Genomic DNA, 19,442 nt, shown 5'->3' with positions numbered 1-19,442 from the left:
CACCCCACGCCCCAAACACCCCACCGAACCCACCCCACGTTCTGCATTTACCACAATGTCCCACTTGCTGACTGACAGGTGAGCCACTGGAAAGAAGGATATGACAACGCCAGTGTGCGCCACTGGGGGGGGCCACAGAGGCAAATTCCAATCCAGTCCAAGACTCAAATCACCCACTGAGGACCTTCTGTTGTTAAAGGACGTTTCGTACATTTGAAGGAGTTGCGCGACTGAGGCTTTCTAACCGAACGAATGAGTTGCTTCGTGTGCGTTCGCTGTGCGCAAATCGGTTGCCGCATTCGCCCGCAAAATACGCCGTCACGACACTACACGTTCCCGTCATTTCTGTGAGTCGTCCTCCTGTTGTGAAAGGTGCAATATAAACAACAACAACAGCATTACATTTGTATAGTGCCTTTCACGTCGGGAGGACGTTCCAAGGCGCTGAAAAAGCACGGATTATTATCATCATCATCATCATCATGGCAAGCATGTTTATGATTACTATTTACCAGCAGCGTGACTACATTACAAATCACAATCTCTCTTCTCCATGTATTTTTTCTTAAAAATGGATCAATCTTTTCAATTCTTTTAATATAAATATGAATTTGTTTTGATAAAAATGGACAAAAGTACGTTAACATTGCAGTTAACCAGTTCCTGGCAGATCCAGTAATAGACTTTGGACTCGTTTCCCTGGCCAGCAAAGGGGAAATAATAATAATAATAATAATAATAATAGTCCTTGCATTTGATACAGCGCCTTATCACATCGTTGAGACATCTCAAAGTGTTTCACAGGATAAAATGTAAAGTGGATTGACTAAAATATAAAATGGATATAACATAAAATAGGGAAGTTTTGTGGGCAAAATAAAATGCGTAGCTGATTTTTTCCACCCTCGCCCCCATAAGTAGCTTTGAATAACAGGCTGAGGTCACTAGGAAAGCAGACTGTCCCAGTGTTGCCAACACAGTTTTCATGCAAATCTAGTTATTAATTAAAGAAAGTCCAAAACTGTCTTTCACCATCAGAGGTGACTGACTTGCATCGCACAGTGTGTTAACTGATAAAGAAGAAGTGGGTGTTTGAATAAGCTTTGAATGCCACATTATTTGCACTTTGACTGTTTGCTGAAGAATCTCAGTTGCCAAAAAAGACAGGAATTTAATTTTTTAAATTGTTTTTCTCTCTCTCTCCGAAAGGGATGTTTCTAGCAGAATAATAAATATATATATATGTATAAAAAAACTCCTGGAAGAATTTCAAACTCCTCCACGTAAGAATTTAACGTGATAGGGGATGGGAAAATATTAGATGTGAAGTGCTAATTAGTACCTGTGATGATTAGCACATCACGTGGCGCATTTTTCAGTGGGAAATGTTCATGCGTTAGAGGACAGGTAGTGGAGAAGCGGGCAAGGCTGTATAGGGTAGGGGCAAAGGAGTGGATATCATAAGATCACAAGATTGGTTTGGATGAAGATAATAATAATAATAATAATAATAATAATAATAATAAATGGGTCCTTTTGCCCAACTGATCTCATCCCTCCAGAATATCCACCCTCCCACCACAGCATCGAGCTCCTTTTTAAATGAGTTCCCAGCTTCCTGGCCTCTACCGCCCTTCCTGGCAATAATATACCAAGAGGTGGTGAATCTGCCTGAAATGTTGGCAGATCTCTGGTTTCCATTATCGTTTCCACTTTTATTCTTTGGCCGTTGAAAGTTCTGAAGTGGGGCCTGAACCCACGACCTTCTGATCTGGGGGCAAGGGTGCCGTCAGGCTTTACAACACTGGCCTCCATTTTATAAATTTCTGTTTGGTTTTGAAACAAGGCAGTGGTCCACACTGTCCAGACAACGAGACAGCCACACCTCCTGGGGCCTCTCCCGTTTTCCTCATAATTCAAGGCAGAAGTTCCTCATGTTGCTAATATTGCCAATCTCTCCTCCGCTCAGTGGCCCGCTTCATGTCTCCCGTCCAATCCCCCATCCCCCAACCTCTGCGAGCGAACTTTCAGCCATTCTGCCCCCTGCTCCCTGGGACTCTATCCCATGTCCCTTCAGCTCATCCGCCCTCTCTCTCTCTCTCTCTCTCTCTCCACTTTTGAAGCCCCCCTTGACACCAGGCTCTTCGACTGCGCTTTCAGTCGTCTTTCCCTTCCCAGATCAGCTGTGCGAAGAGCTTTGTGACGTCCTCCCGACATGAAAGGCACAAGAGAAATGCAAATCGCAACTTTTAACTCGTAGAATCTAGACCGATCCTCCGATACAGGGCTGGGCTGATGTATTGCAGTGTTGGAGAGTGCTGTCTTTCAGATGAGACATTAAAACCAAGGTCCTGTCTGCCGGTTCAGGTGAGTGTTAAAGATCCCGCGGTGCTATTCGAAAAGGAGAAGGCAGTTTCTCTCCCTGTGTCCTGGCCGACAATCCCCCAAATAAAAAAAAATGATCATTCACTTCATGACTGTTTGTGGGACACTGAGGCCACGTAAAACACTGTGGGACATCAGGTGTTAAAGAGCTCTCCTTCGTCGGTGGAATAACTAAGCTGGTAAACAAGGGATCCATCCATGTGTTTGGATGTGCATGGGCGAAGCATTGCCAAGCCTCCCACTCTATAGTGATGCTGAGCGGGCACCATAACCTTGGTTTCGTGTTTGCTTGGCTGCCTCTGGGCTGGCGATACTACTTCAGTAGGTGTAACATAGCAAGGCACAGGTTTCTACATAAAATGGATTGCTTAATCATAATTCACCCCCTGTTCTTCAGTCATACACTGAGGATCTGGCCTGAGTTTCCTGCTCCCTTTGAGTTCCAGGCTCTCAATGGGAAATCGAGCCCAACCCCTTGCAGTAGGAAACCGTCCAGGTTCATTCATTCTTTCGTTCATTCTTCCATACAAAGGAACCCGTTGTACGCAGGCAAGCAGCATTTGCAAAGGTGGGGAGGGAAGGATAAAAACAAACATTTTCTTTAAAAATCTCCTGAAATAACTTGTCCCAGAACCATTCTCTAGGTGTGTCCAACGTGTAAAAGGAAGAATATGCGTTCACGACTGCATTACAACAAATTCCTTAAATGCCATCGATGCGATCAGTCTTTAAAACACTTTGTTGAAATGGAAAATATTTTTACCACCTGTTTAATTCCAACCAAAAATGGTTTTAACCCACATAGTGCCATGGGATCTACAACATCCACCTGAACAGGCACAGACGGAAACTTGGTTTAATGTCTCAAAGATGGCACCTCCGACAATACAGCGGTCCAACCCAGCACCGCATCAAAGCATCAGAGAAGATACGAGTTGACGTGGGGCTCTGACTCAGACATGAACGTGCTACACACTGAGCCAGGCTGACAGTACAGGGACTCAGAGGTTGAAAAGCTTTTCACTCTCTCAACTGATCTTCCTCACCCTGACAACCATAAAACCACACTAACTCTTTCACACAGTGGGTAATCTGGGCTCTTTCAAGAAACGGCTTGAGGCTGTGATGGGAAGACGGAAGAGCGTGCCTTCTGGAAGGAGGAGCTCAAATGGCTGAAGGGCCTTCTTCATCCAAACCTCTCTCGTGACCCTGTCGTAACCTCTGGGACTCCCTCCCTCTATAAACCCCTCCATCTCCGCCCACCCTCCCACCACACATCTGTCTGCCTAGAAACCCTACCAATTCAAACCCACCTACAGTCACCTCCGCCTCCTCTCTCCCTCGGCGTACGAACCTGCCCCTGTAAAAGCACTCCGAGCTGTTACCCTACGTGAAGGCCTGCTGGATAAAATGCAAGTTGTTGTGGTGGTGGTAAAACTAGAAGCCAAATCATGTATCTAAACACAAGTCGTTTCAACGTGAGTCTCAATCATTCTGGTTCTGAAACTTTGTTTATGCATGACCACGGCTCCCGCCTTTGTTTATGAATCAAAATGCGAAGCCAATGAATTGGCAGAGGAATTAAAGCATCATATCCTGTTTCTATCTAAGCCACAATCTGTACTCTTTGAAATCCACTCCCGCTGATATGTAAACAAATTGGTTTACTTTTAAGTTTCTGTTTGAATTTCAGTTACTTTCTCCCTTTTCTTTCGGGCGGTGGGTGGGGGGGTGGGGGGGCGATGAAGGGGGTGGCTCGGGGGCAGTGTAATGAGAGACCTCACTCACGTCTGTTTCTCTCTCCCGGTACCGTGCCCGGCAATCCCTAAAAAAATAAAATTGGTCCCTCACTCCGTGGCTTTTTGCGGGGGCACTGCTGTGTGCTATTGGCTGCTGGGTTTCGCCCACAAAATACGCAGTCACTACACTTTACAATTTAGCCCGCGAAGCACTCTGGGATGCCCTGATATAGCTATAGCTGATGTAGTGCCTTATCATATCGTCTAAACGCCTCAAAACACTTCACAGGATTTACTTCGCGCACATCAATAAACGCCCGGCAAGTTTGATCCAAAGGGGACTTGACGGCCAGGACAGCGAGAGAAACTCCCTTTTCCTTTCAAGTAGTGCCGAGAGACCTTCAACGTCCACCAGAACGGGCACAGACGGGCAGCACGGTTTAAGCATCTCATCTCATTGCCCCCGATAACGCACCTCACAGTAGCGAGCATCAGCCTGGAATGTGCGCTTCAATCGTGTTAACAGCAAACTCTGCCCTCGACCATACCATCCCCAGAGTCTACGGGCTGAGGGTGGATCAGTAATTGCACTGAGACGATGGCTATTGTGGAATTCGTGCAGATCATTCACCTATCGGGAGCTGAGAGAGGATTCTTGGGAGATAAAAACCTGCGAAAAGAAAATGAGGACAGATTTATATATCTTTTTTTTAATATCAAAAAATAATGACTGGAATCTGCTGTGAGCCAAGAGGAGACATTTATTGAGAGCCATTGCGCAATTCTTTCGTATTTTTCACCGTCCTCACAAACTGGTTCCCATTGAAAATCGCTGGGGGTTAAGTGCAGGTCAATAATATTTGGATTGACTGTTTAAGAATCTCACTTAACTGGCTCTCACACTCAAGAAATCCCTTTGATGTGACTTCCACAGAACATCATCGCGCTTCACTGGTAATGGGTGAAAACATTCAAATAACTAAAAAAAAACTTCATTACAAGTCAGAAAGTAAGAAGTAAACCCCCCCCACCACCTCCCCACCCCCCAAAAAAAATAAAAAGGATTTGGATCATAATGGATGTTGTTTTTTTTTGCAGTTCGATGTTGGTGCAAGTTTTGCTTTTCCCACTGACGCAGTGCTGTTTGCTGGGTGGCCGACACTCAGTAAAACCCAAGGAGTCCATAGAGGTTAGAGAGCTCGCCTCGCAAGCGAGAGGACCTGGGCTCGATTCCCGGCCGGGGCGAAACCTCAGGCAACTTTCCTTGCTCCACACGCCTCTGTATAAACATAGCAATCAGTAAGAACCTGGTTGTTAGTCGATTGGTGAATCACTTTCTGGGGGTAATAATCCCTTCAAACGCATAAATATTCGGTCACTCAATCCACGACTGTTTGTGAGACAATGCTGTGCGCAATTGGCTGCCATGTTTGGCCCACAAACTACACAATATATTTACAATATACTCTGTGAAGTGCTTTGGAGATTTCTCAACGACTTGAAAAGGCACCATATCAAATACAAGGATATTATTATTACTATTATTATTATTATTATTAACCTTTAGGTAAAATCAATCATTCACTCCAGGGCTATTTCTGTGGGCAAATTGTTTGCCTACAAAATAGACAGTCACTACACTGTAAAGAACCTTTGTGAAGTGATTTGAGATGTCCTTGAAGTTATAGGCGCTATAACAAATGCAAGGATTATTATTTTTTATTATTAACAGGAAGTTTGATCATCGGTCTATACCGGGTGAGGCAATCTCAGCCACGGCAGTAGGAGTGCTACAATTGATCTGAGCAATACAATCTTGGCGTATCGGAGGGGAAATCAGCCAAAGAACTCTCCCCTGAGTCCTGGAATATCTCTGATCTTAACCTTAACACCGTTGCATTAAAATTTCAGGTTGTGCAGGGATGTATTTTTGAAAAAGCATCAGTGCGCAAAACCATTTTCCAAATTTTGCCTGCAAGTAAACACAGTCACTGCACTTTGACGGTAAAATCCTGCAAAATCTTTTGAGTCTTCCCCCGCACCCAACCGGAAAGGCACTGTGTAAAACGCAAGGTTGATTATAATTATTATTATTATTATTAAAATGTCTGCGGAAGCCCTGAAGCTAAGCGCGGACGCTTGAGGCATGTTACACAAGCAAAGGTCAAGGTCTTTAAAGGTGCAATAAAACACAAACCAACGAGGAACGCTGCGTGCTTTCCACATATCACCATCAGGGGAGTAAAGGTCCCGAATATCACAATTGTTCGTGGGCCATGTTGTGATTTTTCTCCAGTTCGTAGATGATATTTCAGAGGTCGCTTTTCAATCGCCGCTTGTTTCATTGACGTGCCTTTAGAAACGTCCTCAGATGCCACAACAAAATTGCATTTATTTGGCACCTTTCGTGTTCAAACCCAGTGTCGGGACCTTCGAGGGACCGTTTATTAGATTCCTTTTCACGGAAAGATACATTGGCGTTTCCAAGACACTGGCTCGGGCTGACATTCTGGTCGCTGTTATGCCTTTTGGGGATGTTAACGTATTGAGGTCACAATACCACGAAAGAAGAGCAAATGCAAGAAGAGGGTACGTAGTTTGGAAAGCATTGATAATCTCCTCTCCCCTCCCTCTCCTCTCCCCTATTCTTCACTCCTCTACCTTCCCTCCCTTCCGCCCTCTCCTCTCCCCTACTCTTCGCTCCCCTCTCTACCCCTCCTCTCCCCTTCCCCCCCTTTCCTCTCCTCTCCTCTCCTCAAAAGCTTTACATTTAAGATGAGCATCACTGAGGGAAGAAATTCTTGATTTTCCTATATTTCCAGTAAACACACGACACGTATGAATAACTGGAATATGTTGCTCACGGCAGACCAGGGGGCGAGCGCTTTAAGTGTTGTGGCAAAATTCCAACCCCAGAAGCAATATAAAAGCCATGATTAACCAAGTAAGAATCTTTAATAAAGGCTGAGGTGGGCAGCACGACAGACATGTTTATTTTAAGGAGACCTGAATTAGTTCCCAATCCATATCTCTCTGCTTACAAAGAGTTTGGGAAAAAAATCTCACAGTGAGAGCCAGAATGTCCCGTCTATCTTCTGATTCGGGTGGTTGTAAAGAGACTCTTCCCCCGCCCCACAACCCCCTTCACCTCCCCTGTAGCCACTTATTATTATCAATAATAATAATAATTTATATGTCAGCCTGGCTCACTGAATAACTCAGTCTCGCCTCCGAGTCAGAAGGTTGTGGGTTCAAGCCCCACGTCAGGTCTTGCATAGTGCAGGCTGACATTATTATAATAATAATCCTTGCGCTTGATATGCGCCTTATCTGGTTGTCGAAACGTCTCAAAGCGCTTCACAGAATATACTGTAAAGTGTATATCTTGTGGGCGAAACAAATATAGAAATACAAGTCATAGTTGTTGTTGTTGTTGTGTGCCCTCTTGCCCTCGTGTGTGTAATAGAAAGTTGCCGGGCAGTCCTGCTGTGTTTTTATATTATAATATATATATATAAATATGCATATATATATATATATATATAAAGATATGAAAAGAGCAACATAACTTTAAGAGGGAAAATCATGTGTATAAATGAAAGTCATAAAAAGAAACCCAGGCTGGATTTTATTGTCTGTGCATCAGTACCCACGCACTATATTGCCTTTCAGCCTTTCAAGGCACCGATTTACCTGCTTTATTCAGTGGCATGAAATGCTATGCGGAGGCATTGCTTGAACATTCATGAGGTGCTCAAAGTTCCCTTAATGTTGCTCGTGCAGCACTGGGTGATGGTGGGGGGGGGGGGGGGGGGAGGGTGGGGGGAGGTCTGCATTGTCGGGGGCTTTCATCCTTTGGATAAAATGTCCAGGACCCGACCCCACGTGAAAGGTGCCATACAAGTGCAAGTTGCTGCTGTCGTGCTCGTACAGTGCATCAACGACAGCAGCGACAACATGCAGCATTTGCATGGGGAAGTGTCTCGGAGCGCTAAACAGTGGGGGTGGGGGGGGGGCGCAATGAAGGGAGAAAATACGGTCGAAGAGGAAGGGGCTTCAGCCTTGTTCTAAAAGGGATCTGTAGAAGAGGAGGGGGAGCAAGGGAGAGCGATTGAGGGAGAGAGTTCCAAAGCTTCGGGGGGCTGCGGTGGCTGAGAGCACGCCCGCCGAGAGGAATTCTTTGCAGCTTCGCACCCACATGCTCTTCACTCCTCCAGGGAACGTTGGCCAGTACATGCAGCAACGACGCTTCATTAAGCAAACAATACCAATGCAATCATGCGACGTCCTTCCAGACCCCCCCTGGACCGAGGAGCGGAGAGGAGAGGAGGGGCCCCACCAGAAGGAAAGCATCCCGAACGACCGCAAGCGAGGCGGAAACTTACCTGGGGCTTGTTTTTGTGGCGAGGCTAGTCTGCATTCCCCAGACGTGAAGTCAAGGCAACTTTTCTTTTTTTTTTGTGTGTGTGTGTTTGTTCGTTTCTCACCGCGACGCACAGAGCAAAAGGCGTCTGACGCCTCCGGGTTCCCCACCTGGTCCCCGCTTGAGGGACCCTCGAGATTGGAAGGGGAACAAGAGGTAAAAGGCGTTGGCTCGGGAAAGGCTGCTCGGATTAAACAAGTTTCCTCCGACCCTCCCTCATCTTTGATGTAAAGTATATTTTACGGAACGGTTTGCAGAACGATACTCAAAATGGGTGTCTCTCCTCTTCTCCCCCACCCCCACATCTGTCTTTAAGTCCACGTAAAACCTAAGAACAATAATCCTTGCATTTGATATAGCGCCTTATCACGTCGTTGAGACGTCTCAAAGCGCTTCGCACCACATATTGTGAAGTGGAGTGACTGTGTATTTTGTGGGTGAAACCCTACCTCTCCAACCGGCCCTCCCCCTTCTCGGCCTCTGACCCCGACTTTGCAAAGTGCTCCGAGTCATTATCCTACACGACGGGGGCTGTATAAGTGCAAGTTGTTGTCGTGCTTAAGAGTGCCCAAACCAGACTGAGGGTCCCACCCACACAGAGATTTCCCTGCGTCTAGAAATGAGCTGCGCCGTCTCCCAGGAAGGGCGCACTCTGCTTACCTAATTCGCTCACAAATATACAGTCAATTCACTTTACAGCATATTCTGTGAAGCGCTTTGAGATGTCTAGAAGACGTGAAAAGCGCTATATCAAATGCAAGGATTATTATTATTATTATTATATTTCCTCGCAGTCTCCTAGTGTAGATTCTGACCAAGAGTTGCCTCTACGTAGGCCTCGGGCACCTATCAAAGACCCGAGCCTTCCAGTCAGAGAGAAGTTTTTATATAGCAACTTACACATCAAAGTGCTTTACAGCGATTCATTGTCAAATACAGCAACTGTTTTTGGTAGGCGCTCAGCAAAATGTAGGGTGGTGGGGAGAAGAGGAGGGAATAATCAAATAACAAATGGGAGGGTGTGGTTCCATCGATGCAACGCTGTGCGTTGTCCAGCCCAGCGCCCATCGCAACTTGCGTCAGAAAATCGCAACTTGCTCGTTAAAAACCTTTTACGTTACGTCGAACGTGACAAGTGGGAGCCCTTTACGATTTACGAGTGGAGAAGGAGTCAATGGAAACAGGGTAAAGGGGCAGGAGATTGTCGAGGTAGGGAAGGACGAGACCACGAGGGAGATTATATTGCCAAACCTGTGCTAACTAGGAACCGGTGGGAGAGTGATCGGGAGTAAGGAAGTCAACTGTTGTTTGACCCCCACACTCTCCCTCTCATGGAATTTTATAGCCTCCCTTTGGTGCTACAGGCCTGAGGTCCACCTGAGCACACAGAGAAACCAGGCAAAAACCCTCCTCTCTGGTCTCCCAGCTTTCCTCAAAGACCTCCCAGAGAGGCGATGGAGCTGATTAATTAGATCGTCAGAAATAGCTTTGGTGTCCCACAGCTGATGGAAATGTAGTTGCACAAAGCATCTACTCAACAATTCACCTGGCCTTAGGCATAAGCCCGTGGCCTCAGCACCGAAGATCCTGCAGAACTTTCTCGCACAAAACACACAGTCACTACATTTCACGGCACAATCCTGTACCGCGGTGCACTGACACGTCCCCCTGACGTGAAAGGCGCTGTATCAACGCAATTTATTGTTGTATTGAGAGAGATGGAAGGAAATAGAGGGAAACAGATTGGTGACGATTGAATGAAATGGTGGAGCAAATGAGATGAGCTAAATGGTTTTGTTCTGTCCCTAGCTAATGTATAATATATAATAATGTTATTATCATACATCATAGCTATCGACATCACCCAAGGGGAAAAAAAAAAGCTCCGCAAATCTCCTGCTTTCGTTAAGACGGTTTTTACTTTCCAGAGTTCTCACTTTACATGTAAGTATAAATATGATTTTAAAGACTGATTTGCATTTTTACAAAAATAATACATCAAAAACAAATCAATTCTAGCGGCACATTTTCTCTAGATAAAAAGTCAAGACTCGCTCCGTCCGTGTGTCCTCGGCAGTAGAGAAATTGTCAAACCAGACAAGAATATTCCAAAGACTTTCAGCGGTTTGCACTGCTGCGTCTCTGTGACCTGTTGCCTGCAATGTACATACAATGGCAAGTTTCTAACCATAGAGAAATCAGGTGGAACAACAGTTACACTTTGGTGAGGGGTAATTTTCATACATTTTTCATACATGATACAAAATTATTTTAAAAATTTGGAGGAAGAGGGGGGGGGGGGGAAGGGGTGGAGTGGGGTGGGGTGGGGGTGGTGGTGAGGAAAGTCAGAGAAATTGTCAACGTTGACGGAGAATTTATTCAGCAAAAATGTAAATTAATACTGCTGTATATTTGGACATTAGAAAAGTTACAAGGCTTTTTTTAAAAAAAAGTACACCAATTGTAAGTTATAAATCAGCTTCTCGATAATTACACACTTCAACTAATGTTCTGGAATGTTTAAATAACACTGTTTGTTAAATGCAGTGAATGTCAGATAAGAGATAAAGTGAGACAGCCAGATAAAGGAATTTGTACTGCATAAATACACTATCACAACAAATAATGCACAATAATAATATTTAGGACTACTTACGATTTGTTTGTGTAAACCTACTGTATTTCCTCAATTTTTTTATATAAAAAAATTCATTATTTTTGTCTGTTGTTTTGGGTGTTTCAGAGCAACAGGACCTACAAATTCAAGAATCGCAGCAATGTGCTTCTTTTAAAGTTTTTTTAAAAAAGTTTTTGGTTACACACCCGCACGCATGCACACGTACGCTCATTCGCGCACACACGCACACACACACACGCACATACTTTTCACATTCATTCATAAAGGAGTAAATTCATGTTCGGACGGCGAAGCTGAGATCAGTTGATGGTGTAAACGAAAGCCTGAAGGTCGTTGGAATAAAGTTGGGGTAAATGTGCGCTGCTCTGAGCCAGAGAGAGGGTACCAAGTGGAACAGCGGGTATCAGGGCAAAGTAACAAGGGCATTTCATTCCATCGAGTCTAATGCTGGAACGACAAGTGTAAACCATGGCAGCAAATACAGTGGTGTCAACTGGAGCGGGTAAAACAAAATGCTCGTCTCTGAAGACCAAATGGTAACACGTAACAGGTACGTGAGAGCAACAAAGACGGAGTGGAATGTCTTCCGGGTTTGAAGCCGGTTTGATGTAGTTTCTTAAGACAGTAACAACTTGCATTTATGTAGCGCCCTTCACGAGGGGGCTGCGTCTCAAGGCGCTAAAAAGAACCGAGAAAAACAGGCTTCACGACTACGGCTTCGAGACTTGCCAAACTACTGGACACTCTGAAACGCGAAAAAAAATAAACCCAGGTGGAATTTCTTGCCCTCAGCCTCTTTATGACCTATATTCAGTGTTACCTTTGTTTATCGGCTCATCTATTATTAATGTGGATTATAATAATCCTTGCATTTCGTACAGCGCCTTATCACGTCTTCGAGATGTCTCATACGCTCCACAGAATATACTGTAAAGTGAATTGACTGTCTATTTTGTGGGCCAAACACGGCAGCTAATCGCGCACAGCAGCGTCCCCACAAACAGCCGTGGATTGAGTGAACAATTTTATTATTTGGATTGATACACACTCAGCGCTGGGAGGACTAAGCACCAGCACAGACTCAATGGGAAAAGTCACCTCCTGCTCCCAATACCCAGTATGATTCTGAGCCCGCAAAATATCCAGTCAATTCACTTTGCAGTAGATTCCGTGAAGCGCTTTGAGACGTCTCGAAGACGTGATTAGGTGCTATATCAAATGCAAGGATTGTTATTAAGACAGTTGATTGTTTTCCCAAATCCCAGTGAAGAGTATCTCAAGAGTTCGCCAGAGATGAGCGAGCATCCAGCTATACGGTTGCTGCAACTTGGCTCCTGACCAAAAAAACGAAAGCTCCCTCTCCAAATCAGGCTCCTGCCTCTCAGGGTCACAGCGCGGCTGAAATTGTCACGTAAATGAAATCAAAGAGTCTCCTTCTGCTATGAAGTTGGAGAAGGAAAAGAGTTGACTTATAATTGGAGTGGGGGGGGGGGAGGGAATACAGGGAATTCCAACCAAAAGGACTCATTGCATTCTAAACAAGAATTACGAATTTACCAGTTATGAAATAACTTTAAAAAAACACAGACAAAGGAATGATTCCAGGGATGTACGGAGTAGACAAGGCCTGGTTTGAGGCAAACTATGATTGTCGAGCCTATACCTGAAGCAATCCTGCCCAGGCCCCTTGGTAAATGTTGGCTCAAGTGTAAATTGAACTATCAGAGGTTGCAGATCACGAGACCTCTTCTGTTGATTTGTTTTGACTCCTGTCTGTCTGTCTGTCTGTCTGTCTGTCTGTCTGTCCCATTGCCTGGTACTTTCTGCAAATGGGCCATTTTTTTGTTGTTGGAAAATAAAAGGGCCCCTCAACACTGATCAGATTTGAAACGCACAGCAAATGCTCGAAATGAACTGCACCTCATTCAGAAGAAAAGACACGGTGGGGTCACTCCCTCTCCATCTCTCTCTCTCTCTCTCTCTCATACCCCGATCGTTAACACATCGTTCTCTTCCAGCTATCCAATCGTTTCAGTACGCCGGGGGTTTGTTTATTCTCCGCAGCACTTTACTTTTACACTTGACTTTATGTTTTGTTAAAAATGTCCCGTTGCCTCACATCGAAATCTTTCCCCTCGTTCTGTTCAACAATTCCCACAATTATCCAATCCACAGAGGCTTTTCACCCAGGCTCCCCGCACACACACACACACATGCCCGCACACACGCACACACACGTACACACACTCCTTGCACCTGCATTTGATCTCAACAAAAAATGTATTTTGAAATGGACGTGTTTGAGGGAATCCGATCACTTACCCCCTCCCGACAACCACCCACCCCCCCATCCCCATCCCCACCCCCACCCCCACCTCCCCTCGTACTTCCATAATGAACTGGATTTGTTCAGTGGGTGAGTCTCTTCGCCAGTGTTCCTCGGAGATGTCTGACACTTCAGGGATTGCACTCAATCACAACACTTCAGGTCCGTTTTGCAAAGGTGTTCGTCCTCCTGTAGAATCGGGTTTGCTTAGTGTAATCTTGTCCCTGGTCGGTCAGTATTCGCAGTTTGGGCTCGATTTAACTATACAAGCGATGATCTAGTGCTAATCTTCCAGTAACAGACACAAAGCATCGCCTTCAACACCCGAAGGACAGGAGGGGGCGGCTTCTCTTTATGCAATGCCTCTCGAGTTTCTTGGTTACATTTGTTCTTGCGTGAGATGTTCAAGCTGGGTTTGGGCTAATGGGGGAATACAGTCCAACAGGAAACTGTAGGTAAAACAACCTGGACCGGGGCTTTTATTTTTCTCCTCCGCACCTCACTCTTCGACGGTGAGCTAAGGAACTAGCTGTCGAAAGAGACCAGCCTTACGCAGCGTCATTGGCTCGATCAGTGTACTGGCTGGTTTGGTTCTGTGAGTTTTCCACGGAAACCCCCGTCGTCTCCGTCGATACCGGAAAGATGTTTTGGAAACCAACTTTTAACTGTGCCGTCAAGCCATTCGAAGATAGGGAAGTGTGGAACATCACCAGGCTTGGAGTGGACACTGTGAAGAAGAAGAAGAAGAAGAAGAAGAAGAAGAAGAAGAAGAAGAAGAAGAAGAAGAAGAAGAAGAAGAAGAAGAAGAAGAAGAAGAAGAAGAAGAAGAAGAAGAAGAAGAAGAAGAAGAAGAAGAAAGGGGAAAGAGTTGAAAAATCAGTCGATTCGATTCAACTTGAATAATCGTAAAACAATAATCTTTGCATTGCATATGGCGCCTTTACTATGACATGTCAAGCGACTGTCAAGATAGTGGAAGGCAAACTGGATGGACCTTAGGCTTCTTTTGCCTGGCAAGTTCTTATGTGTTCTAATATAGCGCTTCCAATATAGCAGCTTTCGCATCGAGAGGATGTCTCAAAGTGCCTCGACAGGATTGTCATTGCGAAAGAACGTGAAAGATTGTGCGGGTGAACGAAGTAGCAAATTTTATTTTGGGGTTGGGGTTTGTTGTGCGCTGGGACACTGGGAGAAAGTCCCTTCTCCTTTCGGGTAGTGCCATGGGATCTTTAACGTCCGCCTGAACAGGCAGACAGAAGGCCTCCGTTTTAACGTCTCATCTGAAGGATGGCACCTCCAGCACTGCATTTGGGGCTTTTGAACTCGCATAATCCCTGGAAGGCAGTGCTGGGGGTTGAGGGGGTAATAGAATCATAGAAACAGGAATAGGCCATTCAATCCCTTGAGCCTGTTCCGCCATTCTATTAGATCATGACTGATCATGGGGTGCGCTGTGTCTGGGAGACAGTGCGAGTCACTGGCTGGGAAGAATATGAACCAAACTAAAGGTGAGAAGGTCAGATTCTTTTTCAACCCCCCCCCTCCCACCCACCCCACCAACCCGTTACCCCACCCCAATAAAAAAAAAGTAATGAAATAACACAGCGTACAATTTGTTCTGATCTGGTGTTATGGTAGTGTTTCAAAAGGACATATTTAAGCCACTTGACAAGGATTGTTCCTTTTATGAATATATATCTTCAGGCTGCTCTACAGCTACAATAAGGCTTCCTGTACGAAGGAACAATAAAGATAGGGGCTGGTCGATCCCCTTTCATCGGGTGAGTTGCGACAAAGCTAGCTTTTTGCGATGTTGCTAATTCACTTGAGCTATAAAAATGATAACCCGAAGATAAGAGGACGCCAGGAGAGGTCATTTAAAATCAGACTCCTGTGACTCAGGAATTGGCCAGGTGAGCACAATTGACATGATAAACCGGCAGCACTCGTGGCCTCTACGCTAAGCACTAAGTGAATCAGCAGCTCTGTCTGTCACTCGCACACAGCCGAATTTGTCCCATTTGGTAATACAGCGCCCTGCAAAATACACATGGTCACTGCACTTTACGGTACATCCTGTGGAGTCCCTTAACATACTGGTTAGCACACTTGCCTCGCAAGCAAAAGGACCTGGGTTCGATTCCCAGGTGGGGCGAAACCCTAGGCAAGTTTCCTTACTCCACACGCCTCTGTTTACCTAGCAGCAAGTAGGAACATGGTTGTTAGTCGATTGGCGGATCACTTTCCGGAGATAAAAATCCCCCCGCCCCCAAAAACAAATTTGGTCATTCATTCCACGACTGTTTATGGGACGCTGCTGTGCGCAATTGGCTGCCGCGTTTCGCCCACAAGTTACACAGTCAATCCACTTTACAGTGTATTCTGCGAAGCGCTTTGTGACGTCTCAACGATGAGATAAGGCGCTCTATCAAATGCATGTATTATCATTATAAGTTCTTTGAGACGTCTTCCAGACGTGAATGGCACTGTGTCAAATGCATAGCTTAATTTTATCATCATCATCATCATCTAACTCGTTCTAATTTCAGCGTGAAAAACATTGCAAGGAACAGCCTTTTGTAGAAAGTAGAGCTGTCAAGCCTTTTTTCAGGATTGCCCACGTTAACTATGCTTCCGTTTGACATCTGTTCCTGTTGTTTTTTTAAAAAAAATCCAATTACAACAGACCCGATTATAAGTAAAGAGATAAGTGCCGTGAAGTCAATGCAATTGTTCAGCAAAACTCCATTTGATGTACAAAGGATTCACATTAGTTCCAGCTAGCGATGCTTCAAGGAAGACTGATCATGGTTCCTGATGAAACAAGGAGCAATTACAGGGATACATGTTAAACCTAATGGGTAGCGTCATTTAATATTTTGATAAGGGGACATTTCCTGCGCTGACCAGGCTTGTTCCAACAAGCAACTTTGGGCTAAGCCCATTGGAGTATGAAGCCGCAATTAATCAAGTTAGTTTAAGGCTGAATGGCCAGCGTATTGATTGATAGAGGTTTTCAAAGGAAATCTCTTCGCTAGGAGGAGTGCTCTGCCTGGCTGCCCAACTGATTCAGATTTGTGTATCAGAACCGTGAGGAACTCTTTAAGACTCAATTGCTATTTGATGTGCACAAAACCTTCACTCGCCTCGAATTTAACGGCAGTAAAAAGGGAACGAGTTCGATGAAGAAGGCCCTTTCGGCCCATTCTGATCTCATCCCTCCAGAATAGCCGCCCTAACCCGTCCTCCCATCACAGCACCCAGATGATTTTCAAACTAGTCCCAGCGTCCTGTTCTCAATCTGTACCAGTTTTAATGACTTTGTTACTAATTATTATTGTATCATCCTAAGCTGCAGCTATCTCAATAACAACAACAACAACAAATTCCATTTGTATAGCGCCTTTCACGTCGGGAGGACGTCGCAAAGCGCTGGGCAATCAGGAATTTGGGCCCGAGCTGGTGGTTGGGATCAGGAGGGGTGGAGGGCGGGGAGGGTAGGGGTAGGATGGTGACTGAAAGCACGGTCGAAGAGGAGGGTCTTGAGAAGTTCCTTGAAGGAGCTGAGGGAGGAAGCGAGGCAAAGGGACTTTGGGATGGAGTTTCAAAGAGTTCGGGCAGAGAGGCTGAAGGCCCGACCGCCGATGGGGAAATGCCGAGCTCTCCTGAATCATGGTAAGTTGTAGCTTGCCCACCCCAGGGCTCTGATATACCACACTCTATAGCCAGCAAAATTGCTACACTGAGCATCTACTGTCGTCGCTATAGATTAAGGTGTGGTCTCTAAGAATAGCACCGCCTAGTGTATAGATTGGGCAATATCTGGCAACTCCACGAACACAGCACAATGTCGCAACAAACAGGTGGGATTCACTCAATTGCGCACAGCCAGCCGTGGATCGCTTGACCAAATTATTACTGTTTTTATTCATTTATTTGTTTGAAGTGTTTACTCGCCCCGGGAAAAACGATCCGCCAATCGACTAACAACCGAGTTCCTACCTACTGCTCGGTAAACAGAGGCGTGCGGAGTAAGGAAACTTGCCCAAAGTTTCGCCCCGCCTGGGAATTAGACCCAGGTCCTCTCGCTTGCAAGACAGGTGCTCTAACCACTGAGCTACAGGACGCCACGAGTCAATGCTCAGGTCCAATTACACTCCCCCACCCTCCCCACAATATCACTTCCGATAACCCTTCCCCCCCTAGCCTCTGCTATATCACCCTGAGCTGCTTCTCTTCCCAAGGCCACTTGTCTTCCTAACAACACCCTTCCCCATCTCACCTATGCTAATAAAGTCCCACCACAAAATCTTAAGCACTGTGACTTGGGGTAGCGGCATTCTTAATGGTATTTTTACATTTTAATGATAATCGCTGTGTTTTAACCCAATCGAACTGCAATTTGCTATTTGCGTTATTTCCTGACACTTAGCACGAGGAATTCTTTTGGAAATAACTTCAAATTATACCCCTTTAATTCTTCTAGGTTTAACAATTTCTCCTATAAATAATTATAAATGTACCCACTGATACATTTTTAATAATACCGTGACTTTATGGCTCTGTAACCCTACAATGTTAGGCTCCCCCCAACTAAAAATGAGTATCAACGAGAAGTTGATCAAAGCTGACTTTGCTCCTCAATTAATTCTCGATTAATAGTTGAATATTAATAATTGCATTTGATATGGCGCTTTATCACATCGTAGAAGTGCTGATGTACTTTGACGATGGATTTGAGTTGGTGGGGGGGTGGATTCTGTAAGACAATGTGGGCTCCACTACAAATCTCATTATAATGAGACGTCTCTAAGTCTTTGTTCAATAATTTGACTTGAAACAATTGGCCAATGGTGCGTGTGGTTTAGCCACAACTCAAGCCTTGGCCTTTGCACCCCAACAGCAGCCCGAGCCTACCCAGGACAACAACAACAGCAAATTACCCTTGTATAGCACCTTTTTACGACGGAAAGACGTCCCAGGGCGCTGGACAGTCAGGGGTTTTTGGACCAGAGCGGGAAGTTGGGGTGAGGAGGGGAGCAGCAAGGCACGGTCCAAGAGGAAGGTATCTTGATGGGACTTGAGCGAGGCAAGAGAGGGCGTGAGGTGAAGGGACTGGGGGATAGAGTTCCGGGGACCTGGGTTAATGGCTCCTGGTAGCAAAGCACGCTTGTGAATACCACAGTCCCATCTGCTTCCAGAATATTCTCCGCGCACTTACCTGCTTGCTGGAGGACATGCTTGCGAGCGCGCTGATGCTGCCCGTATCCGTGACAACCATGGCTGATGGAAACCGTGCGGTGTGAGAATACTGGGGAGGGTCTGGCTTGTGCGTGTACACTGCAGGTGGGGGTGGGGGGAGGAGGGGAGGGAGGGAAGAAAAACAAGAGGTAAAGCATTAGGGTTTTTAGTCCTTCGATGGGCAGTCACTTCAGCCTTAGTTTGAGAACTGACAATGATTTGACCAGATTGATCCACGGGCCGTATTAGCGGTGGACAGAACTGCAGCTTATGAATCAGGAACCCACTGGTTCAGACCCTGGTCTGCGCTGCGCTTGCATGGATCAATTGGGAGTCAGATTGGCTCTGAGGTTTCCTAGGATAAGGAGGAGAAAACCAGCCAGGCTCCCTGCTCCTAGGCCCTCCACCGCACCCTCCACTGCTTGCTGCTATGTATAGCAGCCGGGTGTGGGAGAGGTCAGACTCGGCTGTGATGTTCTCTATAGTTGAGCCAAAGCTCACACATGGAGCCATGGCCACTTAGGGCAGGGGTGGGGTGGGAGGGAGGCAGACCAGCAACCAGCGCCCAAACAGGCGCCCAAACAGGCGCACAAGCACGCGCACACACAAACACACGCACACACAAACACGCACACACACAAACACGAGCACACACACACGCGCGCACACTCAAATACGCACAGCACAACA

At 45.8% G+C, this 19,442-nt stretch overlaps 1 protein-coding gene across 3 annotated transcripts in view; it reads right to left on the bottom strand.

Moving 5' to 3' along the window:
* Positions 1–13,547: 13,547 nt before the first annotated feature.
* The window catches only part of hnf1ba (HNF1 homeobox Ba), a 40,425-nt gene continuing 34,530 nt past the window's right edge, over positions 13,548–19,442 (bottom strand). For all 3 annotated transcript variants that reach the window (XM_042338458.1, XM_042338459.1, XM_042338457.1), the window contains 2 exons: positions 18,733–18,851; positions 13,548–14,238 (listed from right to left, as the gene is read on the bottom strand). In XM_042338458.1, the coding sequence (XP_042194392.1) occupies positions 14,218–14,238; positions 18,733–18,851 (140 nt within the window). In that variant the 3' untranslated portion in view covers positions 13,548–14,217. The remainder of the gene's footprint in view (positions 14,239–18,732; positions 18,852–19,442) is intronic.

The sequence above is a fragment of the Callorhinchus milii genome, unplaced genomic scaffold (genome assembly GCF_018977255.1).
Source record: "Callorhinchus milii isolate IMCB2004 unplaced genomic scaffold, IMCB_Cmil_1.0 Scaffold10, whole genome shotgun sequence".
Lineage (NCBI taxonomy): Eukaryota > Metazoa > Chordata > Chondrichthyes > Chimaeriformes > Callorhinchidae > Callorhinchus > Callorhinchus milii.
The sequence above is the reverse complement of the archived record's forward strand: the minus strand, read 5'-3'. Positions and strand labels throughout refer to the sequence as shown.